This window comes from Rhinoraja longicauda, chromosome 12, assembly GCF_053455715.1.
Source record: "Rhinoraja longicauda isolate Sanriku21f chromosome 12, sRhiLon1.1, whole genome shotgun sequence".
NCBI lineage: Eukaryota > Metazoa > Chordata > Chondrichthyes > Rajiformes > Arhynchobatidae > Rhinoraja > Rhinoraja longicauda.
Window position 1 is genome coordinate 4714936 of NC_135964.1, and position 26927 is coordinate 4741862.

Below are 26927 nucleotides of genomic sequence, written 5' to 3' on the forward strand. Positions count from 1 at the left end.
GCGGTGGTTGCTGGGAGGAAGGGTTGCGGCCGTGGTGGTTGCTGGGAGGAAGGGTTGTGGCCGCGGTTGTTACTGGGAGGAAGGATTGTAGCCGCGGTGGTTGCTGGGCGGAAGGGTTGTGGCCGCGGTGGTTGCTGGGAGAGTGTCCTGCTCCTGCCTCCATCTTGTGCTGTGCGGCGTGAACTGAGCCGGTCTTTGAGCTGCGAAGTTGTTGCTGAAAATGGCCATGCATGTCCCCAAACCGCCGGGCTTTGCCCAGATGCTTAAGGACGGCGCGAAGGTGAGTGGTGCGGAGGATGTGGCGGAACAGCCTCTGTCCCCATTCGGAAAATGCCTTTGCGGGAAGCCGCGTGCTGCGAGAAGGTTCCAGAAAGACCGAGTAACGGCGGAGCGAGGGCGTGCCCCCATGGCCGCGGATCGGCCCAAGGCTGGACGCGGACGGTGGGGCGGGGGTTCACAGATGGGTTGGGATGGGGTCGGGACCGTCTGCGGCCACGGCCAGGTTTCGCTCGGAGCCTGAGAGCGGGAGTCAGGCCGCCCGCCTGTTTGTGGGTGGGGTGGGTGCGGCGGGCGGCCTGGAGAGTTCCCCATCCCCGGCCGCCCACCCGCCCGGCACAGGCAGGCAGGCAGGCAGAGAGAGGGAAAGCCCATCGCTTGTCGCACTGTCGGCTCTCTCTCTCTCTCTCATCTCCAACCCAGTCCCAGCCCTTTTACTTTCATTGATCCCTTTCTCGGGTTTTCTCCTTTAATCCGGCATTTTGCGGCCGAGTCTAGACTACGGCGGCAAAGTTCGGTTTCTGCGGGAATCGTGTCCGTGTATCTGCGGGGAAACCGCCCCGGCCACATCCGAATTGTGATCTTTATAAAACCATCGTATGTTTGAATTTGACCATTTGGAAGAATCACTGGGAATTGTCACCCACTGTAGCGAGGTAGGACTGATGCCGCAAGGACGACTCGGCTCTGCTGGACCGCTGACTGTCCTGTCGAGCGCAGTAAAGCGTTGTGCATTGTCATTGTAATGTGCTTCAAACCATTGTAACGTGCTCTGGGATGACCAGCCATAACTGATTACAACTGCCAGAGACAGGACATCTCCCTTCCTACCATCCAGGGACTGAGACATCCCTTCCAGTTGAAGATTTCACATCTCTTCCAATTTAGTGCACTACGTCTAGGGATATGGAAATGTATATTTGATGTATATTGGAGAGATGGTATTCTTTAGTTATCTTTAGTTTTCACAGGTGAAACAGATATACCTCACAGTGCTACCCTGCATAATAGCACTGCTTCGTTATAGTGCTCTTTGACTTCATATCATCATCATCATATATATATAGCCGGAAACAGGCCTTTTCGGCCCTCCAAGTCCGTGCCGCCCAGTGATCCCCGTACATTAGGAGCCTTATTCCCCCCCCCCCCCAAAAACAATAAAGGGATCGCAGAATGCACGGCATGGGGGGAATCACAGCTCCAGTCGGGAATCTTATGGTACTGGAATCACAAGTGGAAGTGCAATAAATGGGTAAACATTTGGAGTAAACATTGCAGAAAAGCACACAAATTTACAAGTGAGTCAGCAAGCGTTACCAATAGATTAGTTTAAAATTATTTATCAGAATCGCATCTCCATTTCTGTTATGTTGTAATGATCTTGTAGAACTCTGTTTGGTTTAGCGATCCCTTTTCTGGAAATCTAACCAGCTCTGATACCCAGCTTTTTTGGTTTGTATTAGAATTGACCAGTTCTAAAGAAAGATTGTCATCAACATGAAAAATTAACTCCACTCGGTTCAATAGTACTTTATTATTGCATACCACAGTGAAATTCCTTTTTTGTATACAGTTCAGCACAAAAACATACTATATATAAGCACAATCATATTTATAGTATAAGAGTGTAAGAATAGTAGATCACACTGAGACAGTACGCAAGAGTTGTCATGTTTTTGGTGCCATTTTGTGTTATTCAAGTCCAAAGTTGTTAAAAATGTAGTGTCTTAATTTTGCCATAAAGGCCTGTTTTTCTGGCTGCAGCATTGGGGTGGGGTTAGTAATTTGGCCTTGGCCTGTCCCTTTTTATAAAATGTTAATTAAAAATTTCAAAAGCAACATGATACTTTTTCACTGGTGCAAAATATCTGTAATACTTCAATATTTATAGCTAAAACCTAAATATGATGCCTTCTGCAGAGAAGGCTCCCTCTGCAGCTCATTGGGTCATTCATCCCTTCCCACTCAAACCACCCCTCACCAGCTACTTTACTCTGACATTGCAGATACAATACCTGTCCTTATAACTCCTCCCTCGACTCCGTCACCGACAGTCCTGCCAGGTGAGACAGAGGGTCACATGGTCTTCCTCTAGACTCATCTACTTACACAGAAACATAGGAAATAGGTGCAGGAGGAGGCCATTCAGCCCATTGAGCCAGCACCGCCATTCATTGTGATCATGGCCACTAGCACCCAGAGCTCTATCTAACTCTCTTAAATTCTTCCAGTGACTTGGCCTCCACTGCCCTCTATGGCAGAGAATTCCACAAATTCACAACTCTCTGGGTGAAAAAGTTCCTTCTCACCTCAGTTTTCATGTTTCCGATGTGGGCTCCTGTATTTCGACAAGATCAAGAGTAGACTCATTTGATATGCTACTAGCTTTGAGATAAGCAAGATAAATGGACAGGAACGTCTTTGGTTATGTTGCTTCAAATTGCATTTCTCCGGGTGCTCCGTTTTCCTCCCGCACTCCAAAGACGGGTTAATTGGCTTCTGTAAATTGTCACTAGTGTGTAGGATACTACTAGTGTATGGGGTGATCGCTGGTCAATGTAGACGTGGTGAGCAGAAAGGCCTGTTCCACGTTGTATTACTAAACTAAACTTAGTCAGAAATTATGAATTTCTTCCAATCACATTTTTGCAGCATGTATAACTAATGTTATTCTTTCTCTTTAATTTCACACAATCCTACAAAAATTGGTTCACCATTTGTGCTGCAATACCTGCGGCACAACCTGGTTATTTATTCAGGAGAATGCATGACAAATCCTCCTTTTAATTATAATTGTATGCTTTTCTGTACATTTCAGCATTATTCTGGATTGGAAGAGGCAGTTTATAGGAATATTCAAGCTTGTAAAGATCTGGCTCAGACTACCCGAACAGCATATGGTCCAAATGGTATGATTATTCAGCTTAAAGTAGTGCATGAAAAATTGTTTAATTGTTCTTTGTTGCTGGTGTAATTGTTCTAATAAGGTCAATGCTTTTGTAGGAATGAATAAAATGGTCATTAATCATTTGGAGAAACTATTCGTTACCAATGATGCTGCAACTATTTTACAACAATTAGAGGTAGGTGGTTGATTAAATACCTAGTACACATAGGAGGTTGTTTAAGCTTCAAGTTTAAACTTCACATTCTATTCCAACATTAGCTTTGCTTGTTTATGATGCATAGCTATGCGTAATGTAAGTTAAGGAAACCTGGGAAATTGGAGATAGTTCTTTAGTAGGCCAGTTGAATGAATTCACAAGGCATTCTGAACAATATTTACAAGTGAACATAATTTGGTGCAAATATTATGTGTGTCAGGCTTGGTTATGGTTGTCGTGTACAGGAACAACAATTTAAAGAATTCCTGATAAAGATTACATTAGTTGGGAGATTTAAGGATATGTTGTGCGTAATGAATGGTAGAAACTGAGATAGTGCTGGGAATCGGGGAAAATCGTTTAAAACTTTAAAAAATGGTTGTTTTAAAGTCATCCCACCATAAAATAGTATAAATACTTGAGTTCGGGTGCATTAGAAAACAAATGAATTTATATTTCCATACATAGTATTAATTGCTATTTAACAACTATATCTGAAAATTAATTGTGTGCATTATAACTTACATGAGTACTGTATGGCTAAATTCAAGGGTTCTAAAGCAAAAGTAATTATTTGATATTTTGTATTTAATTGATTAAAAATTGCATCTGGCTATGCTATGTATTGAAATCTTGATTGATAATATATTTGCTGTATTTGGATACCCTGTTTGTGGCTTGATATATTTTCTTTGTTAATTGATTTTGTCATAGTCACAAAAAAACCCAGAAATGAGCCATTAGGCCTACCATGGAGTGACTTGCAGAATTTTTGTTTTATGGACATTGTGTAAATGAATTTTTTTAAAGCTTTTGCATAGTGGATTTTGTTCTCAAGTGACAGTAGCTCTAGTCAGTTTGAATCAGTCTTCATAATTTGGAAGGTATGAAGACTGTACAAAACTGCTGTGAATTTAAATAAAATGGCCATGTTCCCCTCTGGTGATTTAATTTATCTTTTTAATATAGGTTCAGCATCCTGCAGCTAAGATGTTGGTTTTGGCTTCGCATATGCAGGAACAGGAGGTTGGAGATGGAACAAATTTTGTTCTGGTTTTTGCTGGTGCACTGCTGGAATTAGCGGAGGAGCTTCTGCGAATGGGTCTTTCCGTCTCGGAGGTGTGCCGCTTTTAAGAGAAGTTTGATTTTTGGGGTCAAAGCTATACAGCATGGAAACAGACCCTTTGGACAAACTCGTCCATGCCAATCAAGTTGCATAACTGTGATTATGCCTGAACCTTTGAACCTTCCCCATCTGTGCACTCAAGTGCAAAATTGTCATATGTCATATTTGTATCTGCCTCCATCACTTCACCTCCAGCAGCTAATTTATTTAGACACTCCCCACTGCGTGGAAAAAGCAGATACTCGGATCCTTTTAAAATCTGTCTGTAGTTCCCAGGCTTTCCCTTGCAACCTTTACTGAATAGAGGCACTATGTTATTCACCCTTTGTAGGTTTTGCATTTTAACTGATTATGCAGGAATTTTAATAAAATGAATTCTGGATCCTGACAATGGGTGAGGGGTCTTTCCTCTCAAGAAGTCCCTTCCTGGGGGCTAGTTGTAGTTGCAGTCTTCTGCCCACTCCACTTCATTGGGTGCGATTTGGGTGCAGTGATCATGATCTGGCTAAGGTCCTCCCACCACCCGGGCAGGGTCCAGATGAATCTGGCCAAATACTTTATACTTTTTCTTATGTACTTTACAGGTGATTGAAGGCTATGAGGCAGCCTCCAAAAAAGCTCTGGAAATCCTTCCAGATCTGGTATGTTGCTCTGTTAAGAACCTGCAGGACCCAACAGATGTATCGCCTGTCATTCGAACTGCTGTAATGAGCAAACAATATGGCAATGAGGATTTCCTATCCAAGATGATTACACAAGCATGTTGTATGTATCAAAAGTATCACAAATTCTTAATTTGCACCTGTTTAAATTATGTTTTTAACTGATTAAACCAGTTTTCCGATCAATGTGCAGATAAATATTTAAATAGTCTTAGCTAAAACTCTGCATGTCATGCAGAGAAATAAGTTTGGAGTTGAAAAACTTGTCGAATAAATTGGAATGTGATGTAAGACAATAATTTTTGTTGAAGGTGAGTAGTAGTCCCTTGTATTTTGTTTGGAATGTTGACTTGGGTTACTTGAGTTATATTTTTGGCAAATATATAATATTTTGTTCCTTACGGGCTGTTGTGGTAGTTCAAGGATTAAACCAGCCATCACAGTATAGAATGGAGAGTGTTTTCAGCCTGATCTGATATTTTGAAGTTGTCACATATAGTATTGGTTAGTGGACAGAATCATGGAGTTGTACAGTATATAAATGGTCCCTTCAGCCCAACATCCATGTTGCCCACCTACACTAATTTATTTGCCCACATTAGGTCCTTATCGTTGTATATCATCAGTTTATATGCTGTCTTATGTGTGAATACAATGTGATGATTGTATCTGATGCCACCATTTCCTCTGGCAGCGAGTTCCATATATCAACCACTTTAAAAAAAACTTTCTCCTCAAATCCCTTTTTAAAGTTTCTTCCTCTCATGTTAAACCCATGTCTTCTTCTACTGTGGAAAAAGGATTCTGACTATTTACCCTATCTACAATTTTATATACCACTTTCAGATTTCCAATCTCTCCTCATAACTTAAGACTTCCAATCCAGGCTACTTCCTGGTGAATTTTCTCTGCACCCTCCAATGAAACAACATCCTTCCTATAGTGTAGTTACCAGAATGCAATACTCCAAGTACGCCTTAGTCTCTGAAGTTCTCTGTGTTTAAAAAAAAAAGCAGGAATTAATAATGATTCAATTGAAAGAATTCCTTGCATTGATTTATGAAATCAAGATATTTAAGAATATCAAGTGAGGAGGCAAGTCAAATGTTCCTCCTAACACCCCCACAATTAAAATGTGGACTACGGAAATGACAGAGACCCTGCATTTGGAAAAAATAAGATTTGCCTTAATTGACAAACCTGAGTTATTTTTTAAAATATGGTCTCCGTTTATTGAATTTTTAGAAAAGTAAATGGGTTTGGCACAAGACTAAAATAAAAAATTTAAATTAAAAGTTGAAACTTGAGTTTAGGGTTGGATGTACAACTGTGGTTATTGTCTCCTGGATCTACCCCCCTTTAATTTTTAGTTATACCTTTTTAAAAAAAAAATGATTCTCTCTTCTCAATAGTTTATCGTTTTTTTTACTTCTTTTTTTTTTCTCTCTTTAAAAATTTAAAAATTGAAGCTATGTAAGAACTTTGTAACAATTTTGTCTTTTATTTCTATTTGTACATATGCTTTTCAAAAAAAAAAAAAAATGTTCCTCCTAAGTACATGTGACAATAAAGTATCAAAGGACAATACCCCAATAGTATGATGTGGATGAATAGAAATGGATGATAACTACTTTCCTACGACTCAAAGGTCTCAGAAGCCCAATTAAATGGAACAGCAGAACTGAAGAAGCATTGTGTGTCCATTCCTCCACAACTGCTGCCTGATCCACTGAGTTTCTCCAGCAATTTGTTTTGTTCAGGATTCCAGCATTGGTATTTTTTGTCTCCCAAGACTAGTCATTTTGTTGTAATGAGAAAGGATGTAATGGCTCCATTCAAAGATATCTCCACTGGTACCAATGCCTCAATGCTAGGCTAAGGAACAGGCTGTTAAAATGGGAATAAAAGATCCAAAGCAATCCATTCCATTGACCAAGGACAGAACTTGGAGGGAGGTGAGTCCTGGAAACAAGATTTAACTCCACACTGAAGTGGGACAACATGGGTACAGGTCCAACTTGAGAAATGAGGAGCGCTGCATCTGGTACTCAATATAAAGGGAAGCTATAGGTCTGACAGCTTGAGACTAAAAACTTCATGTCTTAATAGGTGGTATAGTGGACAATGTTTTATGTTGTCTTTGCAAATTAAGAGTTTGAATGCAGATAAGTTTATCTTTCATTGGTTGTCAGTTATGTGAATTCAGTATAATACCTGTGAGCAAGATGCATGTCACAGCTTTATCCTGAGTTTGAAGTAATTGTTAGCTCATTGTGTTAAAGTATTTGTGTTCATTTCATAAGTCTTGTATGTTTTTTCTTGTATGGTTAGGATGGATAATTTACAGTTGGCCAAATGTGAATGTGCTGAGTAGCTTGTTGAGCGGACAATAATCAAGTTTATTGGACATATTTGGGCATGTATATGATTCTGGTAAATTTGAAACGTAATTATATCAAGCTTTTGATATTAGGTTGACAGGTTGCAAGATAATTTCATGAATATTTAAGCCATTTCCCTGATGTTTCTTGTTACTATTTTGAGCCCTGGAAGTACTTTTTAAGAAATTGATTCCGTGCAAATTTCTTTGTAAGATGGTTAACATTATATCACTGTTTTGTGTGCAGTGTTTGAACAACATGAGTTGACATGAAACATCAGATTTGTATTCATAACAAACTAATTAACTGTGACCTAGACATTTGTGGAGTTGGGGTTGCCTTGGGGCAAAATAATTATTATTTAGGGGGGCATGCAGCAGTTTTGGGAGTGCTTGAAATTAACACAGTGTCTAAAAGGAAAATATGTTGGGAGTGATTTGAGATGGGGGGGGGGTACAAATGATGGGATGGATGGTGAGAATGAATACCCTTCTGGGAGGAAGATAAAGGCGTAAGAGCAGAAGTGGGAACTGTTATATACTGAGGGTTTTATGGTAATAGACAACTTATCAATAACAATTGGAAATACAACATTTGCAGAACAGTGGGACAGTCAAGTATCTTCCTATTTTAGGAGTAATTGCTTTATTTTCCTTGTCTTGCAGTGTCCATTTATTCAGAAAAGGGTCATTTTAATGTGGACAATATTCGTGTCTGCAAAATTCTGGTAAGTATTGGGTAAAACTATTTTGTGTTCAGTGGATTAAACTTACCCTGATAGAGCCATCCTTAATTTCTATTAATGTTCAACTGTACAAGCAATAACATTTCCCTATTTGTATGGGGCAATAAACATAAACAGGTTGTGTTATTGCCTGTTAGTTGCTTTTCTAAGAAATCTTGTAACAGAAAATATAAAAACAATTATGTCAATAGGGAACAGGCAGATCAGGACTTGAGAGTTTCATTTCACAATAATAGTTATATTTCCATACAGAATTTTCAACATTTGTTCTTTTTAATAGTTATAAGTTTATCTTTTTTTTCTCCGGACAGCTTTTTCTGCGTGTCATTTCTCGTAGTGACTTTAAAGTGCTTCTGTAGTTCTCAATCAAAATCCTGTTTTAACCAATTCAGACCACATAATACCGGGTTAAATATGCAACTGGTGTTTTGGCAAGACACATTATAATAATAATAATAATAAGCATTTATTTTATATAGCGCCTTATCAGGTGCTCAAAGCGCTTTACAAAAACAATCAACATAAAAACAAACAGACAAACTATCCTAACGGAAAAGCGGCGAATAAACAACGCCAGCGTCCTCTCACGTCAGGGTCCGGCAGTAGACAACAAAAAGCACAGGACACACAGATACAATTTTTACACAAACAGCCATCACAGTGATTGCTCTAGGCATACCATCACTGTGATGGAAGGCAAAGAAAAGTCTTATCTCCTCCTCATTCTTCTCCCGTGGTGCCACGAGGTGATCGAGGCTCCCAACTTTTTGAAGCCCCCACCGGGCGATGGAAAGTCCCAGGGCCGAGCCGAGCAGGCCGATGAAAGTCCTGTTGTAAAGCATTTATTTTAATATTAACCAGTGAATTTGCCATTATAAAATGATTTTCAAGAAAGGTCATGCTTTGAAGCTTAAAAGCAATCTGAATATTTGAATTACTTTTGCTGGTCCGAGTAGCAGATTTGCAGATTTAAGACTGCCCAGAATTCCAGATTTGCTTAGTACTTCTAAAAGTAAAAGCACAAGAATATAGATGGCTGTTGTAATACTGTCCTTATTGCAGTGTTGCACATTATTGATACGGTTTCACCATAATGTCAAGCTATTCTCTCTTTTGCTTTTCAAGTTTTCCAAGTTCCCTCGCCAAACCCTAATGTCCAATCAATTCCCCAGACAAGAAACAAACAATGCAAGTAATTAATAATAATATGCATTCAGGGAATTTGATGCCATTGTTACATGTTACTTGTTTCCATATTAATTGAAGAAGTATTGTTTGGGGAAGGAAGTATTTTAAATAGCTCTGCCTACATTACATGTAAATCATTTATGACTTCCTTGTAATGATAAGAAGTCACAAACACAGAAAAGTAGTCTAAAGTAATAAAACAACGAGGCAGTGAAATAGTGCAGGACTTTTTCTCTGCTATTGTTATTTACAACAGCCCTATTTAGAACTGACAATGATGCATTTAGCAAATAGGTTGATATTCCATTAATGGCATTTACTTTCCACGTGAATGGCACATTGCAGTCATATGTTAAAGCAAAATGTCCTTTTTTTGGGACGATCAATTGGTAAAAAAGATCACCTTGCAAGGAAAATATAAATAGTAGTGGGAAAGTAAACAAGAAAGGCCTGGAAGAGGTGTGAATGGGATAAGCAGAAAATGTTGAACTGAATCCAAAGAGTAAGTGTGCTACTCCTTGGACTTCTTTCGAAACTGAAGACAGGGAGTCTCTGGCTGGGAGAGATGAAGAATTAAAGGGACAGGAATTCAGAAGCTCGGGATAATATTTGCAGATGGTTGGAGCAATTAACCCCATCCCCTCCACTTGCATCATGATCAATGATCACAGAATAATATATGTAAACTAATTCAAAGAAGAAAACAGCAATCAGTTTCAGTTGAGGTGTTTGGAGTCCAGGACAAAGTAAAGGAAAGAAGTGAAAGGGCATATGCTGTATCTCCTGAGGTTGTACATAAAGTGCCAGAGAAAACGGAGGACATTCTGGTGATGATATTGCAGATTTGGTAGTCAGAATAAAAGGACCACAAATGGAGAAACTGGGAAATTGGAGTAGAATGCTGGCGAGAGGTTAGAAGAGAGGAAGTGTTGCCTTCCTAGTTGACTGCAGGTGGCTCTTGTCATATGATGGAGAGAGAAGGGAAAGGAAAAGTAGGAAAAAGATCATGTGGAAAATGGCAATTGGCAGCATGAATGACGATATTTTATCGAAACGTATAAGATTATTAAGGGGTTGGACATTTATTATTAAGGGGTTGGACACGTTAGAGGCAGGAAACATGTTCCCAATGTTGGGGGAGTCCAGAACAAGGGGCCACAGTTTAAGAATAAGGTGTAGGCCATTTAGAACGGAGATGAGGAAAAACATTTTCAGTCAGAGTTGTGAATCTGTGGAATTCTCTGCCTCAGAAGACGGTGGAGGCCAATTCTCTGAACGCATTCAAGAGAGAGTTAGATAGAGCTCTTAAGGATAGCGGAGTCAGGGGGTATGGGGAGAAGGCAGGAACGGGGTACTGATTGAGAATGATCAGCCATGATCACATTGAATGGCGATGCTGGCTCGAAGGGCCGAATGGCCTCCTCCTGCACATATTGTCTACTTTCAAGTTCAAGTGAGAGCAGGTTTTGTAACTGACACAGTCATCAAGGTCCCTCAAGAAGGAGTGAGGAGGAGAATGTGAATTGAATAATGAAATGTTCTAAAAGTATCTCATAATCTGTCTATTTAAACTAAAACATGCATTTTCAGAATTGGGATGTCGCAACAAAGGGCAAAGTTTGTTGCATATCTCTAATTGCCCTTGACATGTGGTGAACCAACTTCTTGAACCACGAGAGCCCGTCTGGTAAAGGTAGTCTCGCGGAACTGTTTGGGAGGGAGATCCAGCGACAATGAAGGACCATTGATATATTCCCAAGTCAGGGTGGCGTGCGATTTCTCGGGGACCCTGCAGGTGGCAGCGTTCTCATGCACCTCCTGCTGTTGACCTTCCTGATGGCGGTCATGGGTTTGGAGGTTCCATCGGAGCAGACAGTGCAAGAAACGGCAGCACATTTAGTAGGTTTCAAAGGTCTTTTATTGTCACGTGTATCAGTTAAGGTACAGTGATATGGGCCCGCTGTGGGCAAGTGGTAGGATGAATAAATGTTTGGGATGGTTGGGTAGTAATCAAGCAGGTTGCATTGTCCTGGATGTCGTTGAACTTTGTGAGATTTATTGGCTCAATCAGGCAAGTGGAGAGTATTCCATTATACTCCCGATGAGTTGCCTGCAGGTGGTAGGAAGGCCTTGAGATGTCAGGAGGTAAGGATACTGAGTCTGACCTGCTTTTGTGATCATGGTATTTATGTAAAAAGCAAAGTGATGGAAGAACTTAGCAGACCAGGCAGCATCTGTGCTGGGTAATAGACAGATGATGCTTCAGGACCTTCCTCCAGTCTCGTGTCCCTCCACAGATGCTGCCTGGCCCGCTGAGATCCTCCAGCAATTTGTTTTTATCTCAAGATTCCAATATATTTTGTGTCTCCATGTTGTTTTTGTAGCTTTGCCAGTTCAGTGCTGACACCGAGATGTGGATGAGGGAGTAGGTGACCGTAATACCACTGAATGTCTAGAGTTGGTAGTTAGACTCCATCTTGTTGGAGATTGTCCTTGACACGTGGTGTTAGACACTTGCCTGCCACCTGTGAGATGTGAATATCACTTGGCACTTATGAAAAGACAAACTTGATGTCTTTTTGGGTTCCCATAGCAACAACTTTCACTTGGAGGAAATGAGTAGAGCCATAAGTAAATTATTCAATTTGAGGACTGCAAAGCTGTTCACCATTAGAACCAACTGTTCAGTTATTATAACTTTGCCGTATAGATTTTCACTTGATATCTAAACAGTCGCAAGAAATCAATAATTTATTTTCAGATATTGTTAGCATCAAATCCCCAAATCACAACTACTCAAAATAAAAAGGAACTGATATTTAGTCATTGGATACAGTGTGGAAACAGGCCCTTTGCCCCAACTTGCCCACACCGGCCAACATGTCCCAGCTACACTAGACCCATCTACCCGCATTTGGTCCATATCCCCCCAAACCTGTACCTGCCCGATCCATGTACCTGTCTAACTGCTTCTTAAATGTTAATAATATATAATAATAAGCATTTATTTTATATAGCGCCTTATCGGGTGCTCAAAGCGCTTTACAAAAACAATCAACATAAAAACAAACAGACAAACTATCCTAACCGAAAAGCGGCGAATAAACAACGCCAGCGTCCTCTCACGTCAGGGTCCGGCAGTAGACAACAAAAAGCACAGATACAATTTTTACACAAACAGCCATCACAGTGATTGCTCTAGGTACACCCTCACTGTGATGGAAGGCAAAGAAAAGTCTTATCTCCTCCTCATTCTTCTCCCGTGGTGCCACGAGGCTATCGAGGCTCCCAACTTTTTGAAGCCCCCACCGGGCGATGGAAAGTCCCAGGGCCGAGCCGAGCAGGCCGATGAAAGTCCTGAGCCCCCACTGGGCGATGGAAAGTCCCAGGGCCGAGCCTAGCAGGCCGATGAAAGTCCTGAGCCCCCACCGGGCGATGGAAAGTGCTGCGGCCAGGCCACGCAGGGCGATGAAGGGCCTGCGAGCGGGTCGATCGTACCTCGCGCTTCGGGGTGGTCGAAGCTGCTACGGCTGGAGCTCCCAAAAGCCGGTCACCAGCCAGGGACCTGCGAACTCCCGATGTTGCGGTCTGCAGGGCCCACGGCCGAAGCCTCCGAGATGGTAAGTCCAGGCCCTGCGACCGGAGTCTTCAAGGTCGATCCCAGCTGGAGGCCGCCGACTCCACGATGTTAGGCCGTAGCGCGAACGGAGATACGACACGGTAAAGGTCGCATCTCCGTTGAGGAAGAGATTAGAAAAAAGGTTTCCCCCAACCCCCCCACCACCCCCGCACATACACAGAGTTAAAAATAGAACAAAACGTACATTAAACGATGACAATAGACAAAAAACAAAAAAAAGACAGGGAGACTGCCGGTGAGCCGCAGCTGCAGAACACAGCCACGCCCCTTTATGGCTGTGTTCCTATTAAATGTGTTCCTATTCCACGCCCCTATTAAATCAGAACTACGTGGAGTTGATTAATGTGTATGAATGTTGCAGAATGTTATGAGATGTAGGTTTAGTTTATTAGATTGTGAATGTCTACGTGGTTGATTGAAGACACCCATCTTGCTATGCTATGGCGAGTAGGGTTAACGAGAGTCTCAAGGCATTGTTTACATGGGTAGCTAGGAAGAGGGTAGCACCATTCGTGGACAAAGCTGGGAATCTGGTTGTGTCAGAGGAAGTGGACAATGAATACAGGTAGTTCTACACTAACGCATGTTTCCACAATGTAAATTGGTTGTAATGTGATCGATGAATTGGGAACCAGTATTTTTATTACATAGTCATACAGCATGGAAACAGGTCCTTTGGCCTAACGTGCCCATGCCGATCAAGATGCCCCATTTACACTGGTCTCATCTGCCATTTTTTTGGCCCTTATCCTCCGAAACATGTAACACTCCATATATCTTTTAAATGTTGTTATAGTACCTGCCTCCCCTGGCAGTTTGTTCTATGTATCCATCATCCTCTTTATGGAAAAAGTTGCTTGTGTCCCTATTAAATCTTTCTCCTCTCACCTTAAATCCATGTCCTCTGGTATTCGATTCCTCAACTCTGCAGAAAAGACACTGTCTATTCTATCTATTCCCCTCATAACGTTATACACCTCCATGAGATTACCCCCTCATCCTCCTGTGCTCCATGGAATAAAGTTCTAGCCTGCCCACCTCTCGTATAGCTATAGCTCAGGCCCTCGGGTACTGGCAACAACCTCTTAAATCTTATCTGCACTTTGTTTTCCAGCTTAACAACATGTTTCCAACAGCAGGGTGACCAAAGCTAAACACAACACTCAAAATGTAGCCTCACCAACATCTTGTATACCTGTAACATTATATCCCACCGTCTATGTTTAATACCCTGACTGATGAAGTGCCGAAAGCCTTTTTGAGCGCTCTACCTACCTGTGATACCACTTTCAGGGAATTATGTACCTGCACTCCGAGATCTCTCTAGTCAACACTCCCCAAGAGCCTTGCAATTCACTGTGAAGATCCTGCACTGGTTTGACATCCCAAACTGCCGCACCTCGCACTTATCTGCATTAAATCATTCCTCAACCTACTTGCACAGCTGTTCAAGATCCTGCTGTAATTTTTGATAACCATCTTTGCTATCTACTATCCCACTCACTTTAGTGTCATCTGTAAACTTACTAATCATGCCAAATTGTTGACGTAAACCACAAACATCAATGGGCCCAGCACCGATTCCCGAGGTACACCAACAATCACAGGCCTCTAGTCACCCTCTGCTTCCTTCTGTGAAGCCAATTTTCTATCCAGTGGGCTAGCTCTCCCTGAATCTAACCTTCCCAGAGCAGCTTTTGGAACCTTATCAAATGCTTTGCTAAAATCCATGTAGACAATGTCTATGCCTATGCCCTCATCAACATTTGCTTCTTCAAAAAACTCAAATCAGATTTGTGAGACAGCTCTCCCACATAAAAAACCATGCTGAATATTCCTGATTAGCCCCAGCCTATCCAAATGCATACATATCTTATCCCTCAGACTACTCTCCAGTAACTTGCCGACCATAGATGTTCGGCTTCCCAGGCTTTTCCTGGCAGCCCAAATAAAGGCACAACATTAGCAACTGTCCAGTCTTCCGGTACCTCATCTGTGTCTAATGAACATGGGCCAAATTGGTATAAAGTTACTTTGATTTGGCAATAGTGAGCCACTTAAAATTTACTTTGGAAAGGAGCAAGTGGGCAAAAAAGCTGTCTTAAAAAATATAATTTCCATGTAACCTCCCCGCAATAATCAGACACTATTGTATCTCTGAAGAACACAGTTGCTACTTTCATCACACAAAACCATTGAAGTTCCTAAGACATTGGAGCAGAATCAGCCTATTCAGCGCATTGAATGTACTCCGCCATTCAATCATGGCTGATCTATCTTTCCCTCTCAACCCCATTCTCCTGCTTTCTCCCTGTAACCTTTGACATCCTTACTAATCAAGAACCTGTCAATACCCCAAAAATACCCCAAAACTTGATCTCCACAATGTCCGTGGCAATGAATTCCACAGATCTGTGGATATCAGCTAAATAAATTCCTCATCTCCTTTTATTCTGAGGTTGTGCCCTTTGGTCCTAGATGTCTCACTAGTGGAAACATCCTCTCCATACCACTCTTTCTGGGCTTTTCATTATTCGGTAGGTTTCAGAGGTTTCTACACAATAGCAGTAGATAAAGTGGATGGTCTTTGTCCCCAAGGTGAAAACATCAAATACTAAAGGGCATATGTTTAAGGTGAGAGGAAGAAGGCTTAAAGGAGATGCGCGGGGCTTATCTTTGTAATATATTGAGAGTGGTAGGTGCCTGGAACACACTGCCAGGAGTGGTGGTGGAAGCAGATACTATAGCAGCATTTTAGGCACATGAACTGATATGGGTTAGAGGGATGTAGACCAGATGGGATTATTTTAAATTGGCACGATGGTTGGCATAGATATCTTGGGCCAGAGTTCCATTAAAATATTCCTGTGGTATGATGTTAATGTATGATTTTTGTGTTTCAGGGATCTGGCGTGCTTTCTTCATCAGTCTTGCATGGAATGGTTTTCAAGCGAGAGACCGAAGGGGATGTTTCCTCTGTGAAAGATGCCAAAATAGCAATATATTCTTGTCCTTTTGATTGCATGGTAACAGAGACCAAGGTACTATACTCTAACCAGATTCTGTTAATGGCATTCCACAAACCTTTTTAAAGTCATCTAACTGCAATCAATTGTCTATTCTACATTTTCCTTGATCTCTATTCCCTTTGCCCTGTTTTCACACCTTCACACTTCCTTATCTATCTATCTCCCTCCCTCCCTGAAGTCAGACTGAAGAAGGGTCTCGACCCAGAACGTCACCCATTCCTTCTCTCCAGAGATGTTGCCTGTCTCTCTGAGTTACTCCAGCATGTTACGTCTAACTGTATTCAAACTAGATTTTGTTGCAGTATTTATTTGAAACACAGCCTGTGGTACATGGACCTGTTCTGTTAACTTTGAAAGATTGGTGGATTAAGGTTTTTGATGTTCAATTTATAATATGATCTCCTGCAGTTCAGTTGTGTTAATTCTGACCTGTTCAATAATAGCCATAAATACAAGCAGGCTGTAAATAAATCTGAGGTAAGTTAATTACAGTATAAGTATTTTAGGTGATGGTAAATTTATCTCAAACTTGTATTCTTGCCTCACTGGCAGAAATAAGTTTTAATTGACTTCAAAAAATCACATTTAACTCTTATTTTCCCTCAATTTTATATTTTGGACAATTATTATATATATTTGTAATTATGTTTTAAATCCACTAAGAAGAGCTTCCCCGTGTTGAAAGCTATCCCCAGGATTACATGAACACATATTTTCCCCATTATTCCTTTTCTCTAATTGTCAACTCCTTGTGCATGAACTGAGCACATGGTCACCACCACTGCTGCTGTAAATGCCTTCAATTCCTCTTGTTTCTGATCAGAGTTTGGCATTGCATATTTTGTTTAGTTATTTCATAATACTGTAATAACATTTTCCAGGCAACCAGGTGAGTTTAAAGAAAGTGTTGGATCCGGGATCTTGATGTGTTAGAAGGAGAATGGACATGCGTGCCAATGAAGATAGACACAAAATGCTGGAGTAACTCAGTGGGACAGGCAGCATCTCTGGAGAGAAGGAAAGGGTGACTTTTCGGGTCGAGACCCTTCTTCAGACTTGATTTAAACCAGCATCTGTTTGTGAACCAGCATGAGTGCCAGTGAACCAGGTGCTTAGCTATCCAGGTTTCTGAGCAATCAGATGATGGATTATCAAAATCTTGGTGTAATGTGGTCAACCTTGCTAGGACATCTGCAACCATTTTGAGCAAATTCTTCATAAATCTAACATTCCCGGTTATGCTCAGTGCACCTATAACATTCAATTTGAATTCTGATTGGGAGAAGTAATGTAAGAATGCTGCAGATGTGCTGTAAGAATGCTGCAGGGTCAGGCAGCATCTCAGGAGAGAAGCAATGGGTGACGTTTCGGGTCGAGACCCTTCTTCAGACGTGAGAAGTAATTAATTCTGATATTTTTGTGTTTTTAAGGGGACAGTTCTGTTAAAGAATGCAGATGAATTGATGACTTTCAGCAAAGGAGAAGAGGATCTCATGGAGGTTCAAGTGAAGGCTATCGCAGATACTGGTGTCAATGTACTTGTAACTGGAGGAAAAGTGGCAGACATGGCCCTGCATTATGCTAACAAGTACAAGCTGATGGTAGTTAGGTAAATTATTTTATAAATTCTAGGCCCAGACTTGGCTCGCTCGATTATTGTATAATGCCTATATCACAAGATTATATTACCTTAAAATGCAGTTTGGTTCATTGAATGTGGACATATCTATCTTTAATATTTATAAGCAATCCCATTTAAAGAAACCATGTTAAATTGATATTTATAAGCAGGGGGGTCCAGTAAGCTATGTGCATATTAGATCATAATCAAGGATGTTGGACTTGGCTTTGGCAAGCAGTACACTCAATCAAATGTTATGTAGACAGCAGCACGTTATCAAATGAGAGATAATCATTTGGTTTGGTTACCAGAGGGATGCAGACTATTACAAAACAATCAAATGGTAAGGACCTGCATTTGGGAGAAAGTTTTAGTTTTTGATAAACAAAGCTGGGATCTTGCATAAGGTCCAATAATTGGGGGAAGTTGAAGGAACTAAGTATTTATGAATGAGTAACATTTACCTTTTAATTTATTCACAATCTCCATTAGTTACTTTTTGTTTATAATTTATAGATTGTTTTTGATACTAATACCCAAATTTCTGTTCATGTTTGAAGTAATATAGTCTCGAGTACATTTATGATTTCATGTGCATTTATTTCCCCCCAGGTTAAACTCTAAATGGGATTTAAGAAGATTGTGCAAAACAATTGGATCTACAGCACTTCCACGATTGGTGGGTAGCACTATAAATTAAATCCCACGGTAGCATTTACTGATGTAGATTTTAACTATTATCTGAATTTTACAGACACCTCCCACTCCAGAAGAAATGGGATACTGCAACAGTGTTTACTTGTCAGAGGTTGGAGATACACAAGTGATAATATTTAAGCATGGTGAGTATTTTTTAATTGAAAACAAGTAGGATATATGAAGATAGAACAAAAATATGTTGTGATTGACAGCAAGGAGGAAAACATTAGGACTGCAAGATAAGGATTGTATAGCCAGTTTGGATTGCATAACACAAAACAATGCAAAATACGTGGAAAGCTTATTGAATGGTGTGGAGGAACATGAACCTTGGTTTCCCTGTTGACGGATCTACAAAGATGAGTAAGATAGTTTTTTTTTAAATCAGATACGGCATAGACCAAGAGTGGAGATCTTATGCAGAACCATGTACAATTTAAGATAAGCAACTACTTGAGTTCTGTGTTCATTAGTTTTTGCTGATTTTTGACCACTTAGCAAAGCGAGCATTTATTGCCCATGAGTAGATGGTGGTGAACTACTGCCATTTGGATTATTGCCATTCTCCTGGTGAAGGTACTCTTACAGTACAGTTGGATGGCAAGTTCCAGGAATTGGGCCCATGTCAATGAAAGAATAGCTTTTCATTTCAAACTCATGATGTGTAACTGGTGTGGAGCTTGTGGGTGATGGTGGTCTGATGCACTTGTTACCTTTGTCTTTTTTTGGCAACAGTGTTTGTGAGTTTGGGAGGTGCTGTTGGAATGACCTATATAAGTAACTGCAGTGTATCGTTCCAATAGTACACCCAGCAGCTATAATGTTTCATCATTTTCTTTTTGGGGGGGGGGGGGGAGGTGAAAGTAAGGGTAGGTGATAATCAAATGGATGTTTTTCTCTTGGATTGTGTCAACTCATTGGGAGTTGTTGACACTGATTCATCCAGAAGAGTATTCTATCATAATTCTGAATTGTCCTTGGATTGTTGGGATGCGTAGTATTCCTAGCCTCTTATCTGCTCTTGATAGTAGACATTTTCCCTGTAGACTTCAGCAAGGCTTTTAATAAGGTTCCGCATAGTAGTCAGCTCTGGATGATTAGACCGCATGAGATCCAGGGAGAACTATCTGGTTGGATACATAATTGATTTGATGATAGAAAGCAGAGGGTGATGGTGGAAGGTCTGGACCTCTAAGGCATCTGGATCATCCATATTTGGATGAATATTGTTCTGGATGTACAGGCATGGTTAATAAGTTTGTAGATAACACTAAAATAGGTGGTATCGTAGACAGTGATGAAGGGGTTATCAAAAATTACTGTGGATTCTAGATTATCTGGTAAATTGGCTAAGGAATGGTAAATGGCGCTTGATGCTGATAAATATGAGGTGTTGAATTTTGGGAAGTCAACACAAGAAGAACATCCACAGTGAACAGTACGACTCTGGAGTGTTGCTGTACAACAGGGTGACTTTGGAGTACAAGTACATGGTTTCATGAAAGTGGTATATTGCACTTCATCAATCAGGGCACTGAGGATAGAAGTTGAGATGTTAAGTTGCAGTTGTCCAGTATTGTGTTCAGTTTTAGTCGCCCTACTTTAGGAAAGATGCATTATGCGGTAAGTGCAGAAAAGATTTAAGAGGATGTTTCCAGGATTAGTCAGGGTTAGAACGAGAGCCTAAGACGGCGATGGTGTGCTGATTTTCTAAAGGCGTATAATATTATGGGGGGGGTGGCACAGATTGGGTGAATGCACACGGTTTAAGGGGAGCATATTTCTTGGGAAGCAAATGTAGAATTAGGAGGCATTTAAACAGACATGTAAATAAGCACGGTAAAGTGAACACTCGGTGTTTTTCCCACATTAAAGGATTCTAAGACTTGAGGCCAAAGGGTTAAGGTGAGATGGGATAGATTTAAGAGCGATCTTGGAGAACATTTTCACTCGAACAGTAGTCCGTATCTGCGGCAAGCTGCCAGAGGAAGTTATAGAAGCAAATTGCGATTTTTCAAAAGACATTTTGACAGAGATAGGAAGGGTTTAAAGGAATATGGGACAAATTCAGGCATATAGAACTAGCCCCCACTGGACATTGAGCCAAAGGGCTTGATCCATGCCATATAGCTCTGGTTCTCTGACTTTATTTTCCCCTAAAGTTTGCGGAATCAAGAACTAGTGCTTTGATGAGGAATTGTAAGGGTAAAAAGACCCTAATGGGAGTCATCTAAAGGCCCCCAAACAGTAGCCTCGACATAGGGTGCAAGTTGAATCAGGAGCTAAAATTGGCATGTCACAAATGTAATGCTACGGTGGTCATGGGAGATTTCAACATGCAGGTAGACTGGGAAAATCAGGTTGGTAATGGACCCCAGGAAAGAGTTTGTGGAGTGTCTCCGAGATGGATTCTTGGAACAGCTTGTACTGGAGCCTACCAGGGAGAAGGCAATTCTGGATTTAGTGTTATGTAATGAACCTGACCTGATAAGGGGACTCGAGGTAAATGAGCCATTAGGAGGCAGTGACCACAATATGATAAGTTTTACTCTACAAATGGAGAGGGAGAAGGGAAAATCGGAGGTGTCAGTATTACAGTATAGCAAAGGGGATTACAGAGGCATGAGGCAGGAGTTGGCCAAAATTGACTGGAAGGAGGCCCTAGCAGGGAAGACTGTGGAACAGCAATGGCAGGTATTCCTGGGAATAATGCAGAAGTTGCAGGATCAATTTATCCCAAATAGGAGGAAAGATTCTAAGGGGAGTAAGAGGCACCCGTGGCTGACAAGGGAAGTGAAGGACAACATAAAAATAAAAGGGAAGAAGTATAACATAGCAAAGAAGAGTGGGAAGCCAGAGGATTGGGACTCTTTTAAAAAGTAACAGAAGATAACTAAAAAGGCAATACGGGGAGAAAAGATGAGGTACGAGGTTAAACTAGCCAATAATATAAAGGAGGATAGTAAAAGCTTTTTTAGGTATGTGAAGAGGAAAAAAATAGTCAAGGCAAATGTGGGTCCCTTGAAGACAGAAGCAGGGGAATTTATTATGGGGAACAAGGAAATGGCAGAAGAGTTGAACCGGTACTTTGGATCTGTCTTCACTGAGGAGGATACAAAAAATCTCCCAGGTGTTCTAGTGGCCAGAGATCCTAGGGTGACAGAGGAACTGGAGGAAATCCACATTAGGCAGGAAAAAGTTTTGGGTAGACTAATGGGACTCTAGGCTGATAAATCCCCAGGGCCTGATGGCCTGCATCCCAGGGTGCTTAAGGAGGTGGCTCTAGAAATTGTGGACGCATTAGTAATTATTTTCCAATGTTCTATAGATTCCCGGTCAGTTCCTGTGGATTGGAGGGTAGCTAATGTTATCCCACTTTTCAAGAAAGGAGGGAGAGAGAAAACTGGAAATTATAGACTAGTTAGTCTGACATCTGGTGGGGAAGATGCTGGAGTCAATTATAAAAGACGAAATTGCGGCGCATTTGGATCGCAGTAACAGGATCGTTCCGAGTCAGCATGGATTTACGAAGGGGAAATTGTGCTTGACTAATCTACTGGAATTTTTTGAGGATGTAACTAGGAAAATTGACAGGGGAGAGCCGGTGGATGTGGTGTACCTCGACTTTCAGAAAGCCTTCGACAAGGTCCCACATAGGAGATTGGTGGGCAAAATTAGAGCACATGGTATTGGAGGTAGGGTACTGACATGGATAGAAAGTTGGTTGACAGACAGAAAGCAAAGAGTGGGGATAAATGGGTCCCTTTCAGAATGGCAGGCAGTGACTAGTGGGGTACCGCAAGGCTCGGTGTTGGGACCGCAGCTATTTACAATATACATCAATGACTTGGATGAAGGGATTAAAAGTACCATTAGCAAATTTGCCGATGATACAAAGCTAGGTGGCAGTGTGAACTGTGAGGAAGATGCTATGAGGTTGCAGGGTGACTTGGACAGGTTGTATGAGTGGGCGGATGCATGGCAGATGCAGTTTAATGTGGATAGGTGTGAGGTTATCCACTTTGGTGGTAAGAATAGGAAGGCAGATTATTATTTGAATGGTGTCAAGTTAGGAAAAGAGGACGTACAACGTGATCTGGGTGTCTTAGTGCATCAGTCACTGAAAGGAAGCATGCAGGTGCAGCAGGCAGTGAAGAAAGCCAATGGAATGTTGGCCTTCATAACAAGAGGAGTTGAGTATAGGAGCAAAGAGGTCCTTCTGCAGTTGTACAGGGCCCTAGTGAGGCCGCACCTGGAGTACTGTGTGCAGTTTTGGTCTCCAAATTTGAGGAAGGGATATTCTTGCTATTGAGGGCGTGCAGCGTAGGTTTACTAGGTTAATTCCCGGAATGGTGGGACTGTCATATGTTGAAAGACTGGAGCGACTAGGTTTGTATACACTGGAATTTAGGATGAGAGGGGATCTTATCGAAACGTATAAGATTATTAAGGGGTTGGACATGTTAGAGGCAGGAAACATGTTCCCAATGTTGGGGGAGTCCAGAACCAGGGGCCACAGTTTAAGAATAAGGGGTAGGCCATTTAGAACAGAGAGTTGTGAATCTGTGGAATTCTCTGCTTCAGAGGGCAGTGGAGGCCAATTCTCTGAATACATTCAAGAGAGAGCTCTTAAGGATAGTGGAGTCGGGGTATGGGGAGAAAGCAGGAATGGGGTACTGATTGAGAATGATCAGCCATGATCACATTGAATGGCGGTGCTGGCTTGAAGGGCTGAATGGCCTACTCCTGCACCTATTGTCTATTGTTTCAGGTGAGAGAATAATTTAATAGGAACCTGAGGGATATCGTTTTCATATAGAGGGTAGTATGTATATGGAATGAAATGCCAGAGGAAGTGGTTGAGGCACATTTAATAACAATATTTGGATAGGAAAGGTTTTGAGGGATATGTGTCCAACATTGGCAAATGGGAGTAGCTTGGGTCAGCAACTTGTTCGACATTGGTGAGTTGGGCTGAAGTGCCTGTTTCTGTGCTCTATGACTTTGGCAACTACAGTTGTGCTGTTGGCCACTGGATTCACCCAGAATCTTGATGATGTGTGACTTGGTGATGGTAATGCCATTGGACATTGAGGGGAAATGATTCGAATTCCTCTGGTTACTGCATGGTATTCTTGTGCAAGTGTTGTTTGCCACTTACCAGCATATGTTTGAAATATTGACATTTTGAAGCCTTATCCAAAACAAGTAAAAAATTCAATTTGCAGAAAATATGGACCAATTTATTCCCTCCTGTTAGAATATTATTACTTTAGTGTTTCATTTATTATACCAAACTTAAGAAATAAAAATTGATATTTTACAGTTATGATTTGATGTGGTTTTGTGACTGAGAACCTTGACTGCTGGTAATAATCTAGATTAAAGTTGGAATGGTGGCCTTACTGTTATCATTTTTGATGAAGGAAACTGGTTCATTTTTGATTTAATGCTCGAGATCCAGAATCCTGAAATATTTTGTGTTTGCAGGTTTAGTAATTTAAAACATTTTTGCTGAAACTCTACAGTTGATTGTAATGCCTTGAGTTGTATCATATTTAGTCAAGAAGCAAGTTACTAGTTAGTTATCATTTGCTTCTATTATCTGAAATGGGCATGGATGAATCCTTTTTTAAAATTATTACATGAACCTTAATTGCTGAATTGTATTTTTGCAGAGAAAGAAGATGGTCTAATTTCCACAGTTCTAATCCGTGGTTCAACAGATAATATAATGGATGACATTGAGAGGGCAGTTGATGATGCTGTTAATACCTTTAAAGTTCTCACGAGGGTATGATATTCATGTTCTTATGAATAATCGAAAACATAAATTTCTAATATTCTGTGGATTTCCAGTATATGTGTTTTATTTTAAGTGTTATTCAAAATCACACTGCTGTATTTTACTGTTAGAAGAGAGTACAATCACAACATTTAAATTATACTTGATTAGTAAAGATTTGGAGGGATATGGGCCAAGTGTGACTAGGTGGGTTAGGCAACTTGGGAATGAGTTGGGTTGAAGGCATGTTTCTGTACTATATAGCTATATGAATGTTAAAAATTGAAATTTGCAGGACAATACTATTTCCTTTATTTCTATATGCCCATGTCTCGTTAATGTTTAATGCGGGATATTGCTTTTATGACTTAATATGCAGAATTGTTTTGTGAGTACTACTTTTAGCATGAATCTTTCCTGCAGTAACAAATACAGAGCTAAAAATTTGGATATGTGTTGTATACAGTTGCAACATATTCAAATGTATTTTAACAAAATGTATAATTTGCAGGATAATCGTTGTTTGCCAGGTGCAGGAGCTACTGAAATTGAACTGGCTAAACGAATCACTACTTACGGAGAGGTATGGAATAATAAAATTTCTTTATTCAATTTTATATTTTCAGTGATGAATGAATAATATAATCTTGATCTATTTTCAGTCATGTCCCGGTCTTGAACAATATGGTATCAAGAAATTTGCAGAAGCTTTTGAAAGTGTTCCACGAGCATTGGCTGAGAATTCTGGTACTCGGGCTAATGAAATAATTTCAAAATTGTATGCAGTGCATCAGGAAGGAAACAAAAACATTGGATTTGATATTGAGGTATTTAAGTGATCCTTCATGTGCTTCACATTGCAGCTAATGTTCTTTAAGTACCCTGGGGGTTTAGTTTTAGGGCTTATCCTGACCAGGAATGGCTATTATGTTGTGTAACTGTCGAAAAAATAATACCTTTTGATAAACTAAAATCTTACCTAGTTTGTGGTGCAGAAACTTTGCATAAATTTAGTTTAGTCTGATTTAGCTAATGTTTTTAATTGATGGGAATTTGCAACTCCGTTTACCACAATTTGAGGGCAAACAGTAGTTTTTGTAATGGATAAATGTTTTTTTGACAATATGAATGTCCCCATTTGTCTGTTTAATGTGAATGTGTTGTACTCTATGTCTGGCTATCAGAAAGATTGTAGATTAGAAGCTTTAATTCCTGCATTTATAATGTTTTCAACCACTGTCCTCTCCCCCCCCCCAGTTCCCCCACCCTCCAATCAGCTAGTTCACTGAGTGCTTTCCTATTTTTAAATCACTTTCTGAATACCATTTATTTTCCTGATTTTAGAGTGAAGGCACAGGTCTGAGGGACATGCTTGAGGCTGGAATCCTGGACCCATACTTGGTCAAATACTGGGGAATTAAGCTTGCTACAAATACTGCTGTCACTGTTCTAAGGGTAGACCAGGTAAGTAGGCCTACAAAAATGACTGACTTATGCAATCATTTGCCATGTGAAGATTTGGTTTTACAGCATGAATGTTGGCAACCATTAAAAATACTGGTCCAATGTGTCTAGATACGAGGAGTTTGTTTTGAAAGCCTGATCATCTCTTGCTATGTCTAATTGAATTGTAGCCATAGATTGTAATTAGAATTCTATCCAATTGTTGGCTTCTGACCATGGGTCCTAAATATCATTGCAGCCATTTGCATTTGTTTGACATCAGCAAATTTGGATCAGATATTCTAATGGCATTTTGAGATTTAATTCTGTTTGGTATAATTGAAGTGTAGTTATTAGGATAGCCTCCCATTATTGAAATATGGGGCAGTCTATGGCAATTGAATTCATTTCCCAAATTGCAAATATCAACTTCTATGTTAATATCATTAACCATTTACAGGGCTATGGTGGCAAAAAGGGTTAAGTATACTATACTGAATGGCATCAATGGTGGGTCTTGATCATTAATTACACCTGATGCTACAAGGACTGAAATAGGGAGAAGTTAGGCATGCTAGGACTTTATTCCTTGGTGCGTGAGGGGTGATCTGAGAGTGATGTATAAAATCGTGAGGGTCATAAATGGGATGTATGCGCTTTTTTAAAAACCAGGGTTTTGGAATCGAGAACTGGAGAGGAGAAAGATTTAATAGATACCTGAAGGCATCTTTTTCCACATGGGGTGGTATGCATATAGAATAATCATAAAATGCATATCGAGCTTCAGCACTGTAGCATAAACATTCCAGGTTAAGTGAAGAATGGGAAACTTTTTAAACGGACTGCTGGAAATAGGCTCTTGGCTAATGCATTAGGATTTATGAATAGTTGCATAGTGAAATGTAACTATAACACAAATAATTGTCACTAACTGAGCTATTGCATTGTTCTTCCACCTTGTTGGACAATTTCCTCACCTCTACTCGGTATTTTTTTCAGATAATCATGGCAAAACAGGCAGGTGGACCCAAACCACCACCACAAAAGAAGGATTGGGATGATGATGAAAATGAGTGAACAATTTCATCAACTTAATTAATGTACTAATGTTAAGTACTAACAGGGCACACTTGATGTTGAGTTTCTTTATTTATGCAGTTTTAGTTAAGATTAAAAATTTTCATTGTGCACAGATCATTTCTGGTGTTCTGTCTAATAAAGAAATTGA

General features: G+C 40.5%; 1 protein-coding gene across 1 annotated transcript; it reads left to right on the forward strand.

The window, feature by feature from the left end:
* Positions 1 to 117: 117 nt before the first annotated feature.
* cct8 (chaperonin containing TCP1, subunit 8 (theta)) lies at positions 118 to 26923 on the forward strand. Its single transcript, XM_078408925.1, has 15 exons — positions 118 to 280; positions 3095 to 3185; positions 3280 to 3359; positions 4350 to 4499; positions 5091 to 5271; positions 8215 to 8276; positions 16026 to 16163; positions 17582 to 17760; positions 18385 to 18451; positions 18527 to 18614; positions 24150 to 24265; positions 24768 to 24839; positions 24919 to 25083; positions 25601 to 25720; positions 26699 to 26923. The coding sequence occupies exons 1-15, from the start codon at positions 221 to 223 to the stop codon at positions 26774 to 26776; spliced, it is 1647 nt and encodes a 548-aa protein (XP_078265051.1). The 5' UTR covers positions 118 to 220; the 3' UTR covers positions 26777 to 26923.
* Positions 26924 to 26927: the final 4 nt, after the last annotated feature.

Bases quoted from the DNA above. Each gene is read 5' to 3' on its own strand.
- cct8 (XM_078408925.1), top strand. From the start codon at position 221: ATGGCCATGCATGTCCCCAAACCGCCGGGCTTTGCCCAGATGCTTAAG. The intron at 18,452-18,526 runs GTGGGTAGCACT...TGAATTTTACAG, and splicing joins CTACAGCACTTCCACGATTG to ACACCTCCCACTCCAGAAGA. The intron at 25,721-26,698 runs GTAAGTAGGCCT...TATTTTTTTCAG, and splicing joins CTGTTCTAAGGGTAGACCAG to ATAATCATGGCAAAACAGGC.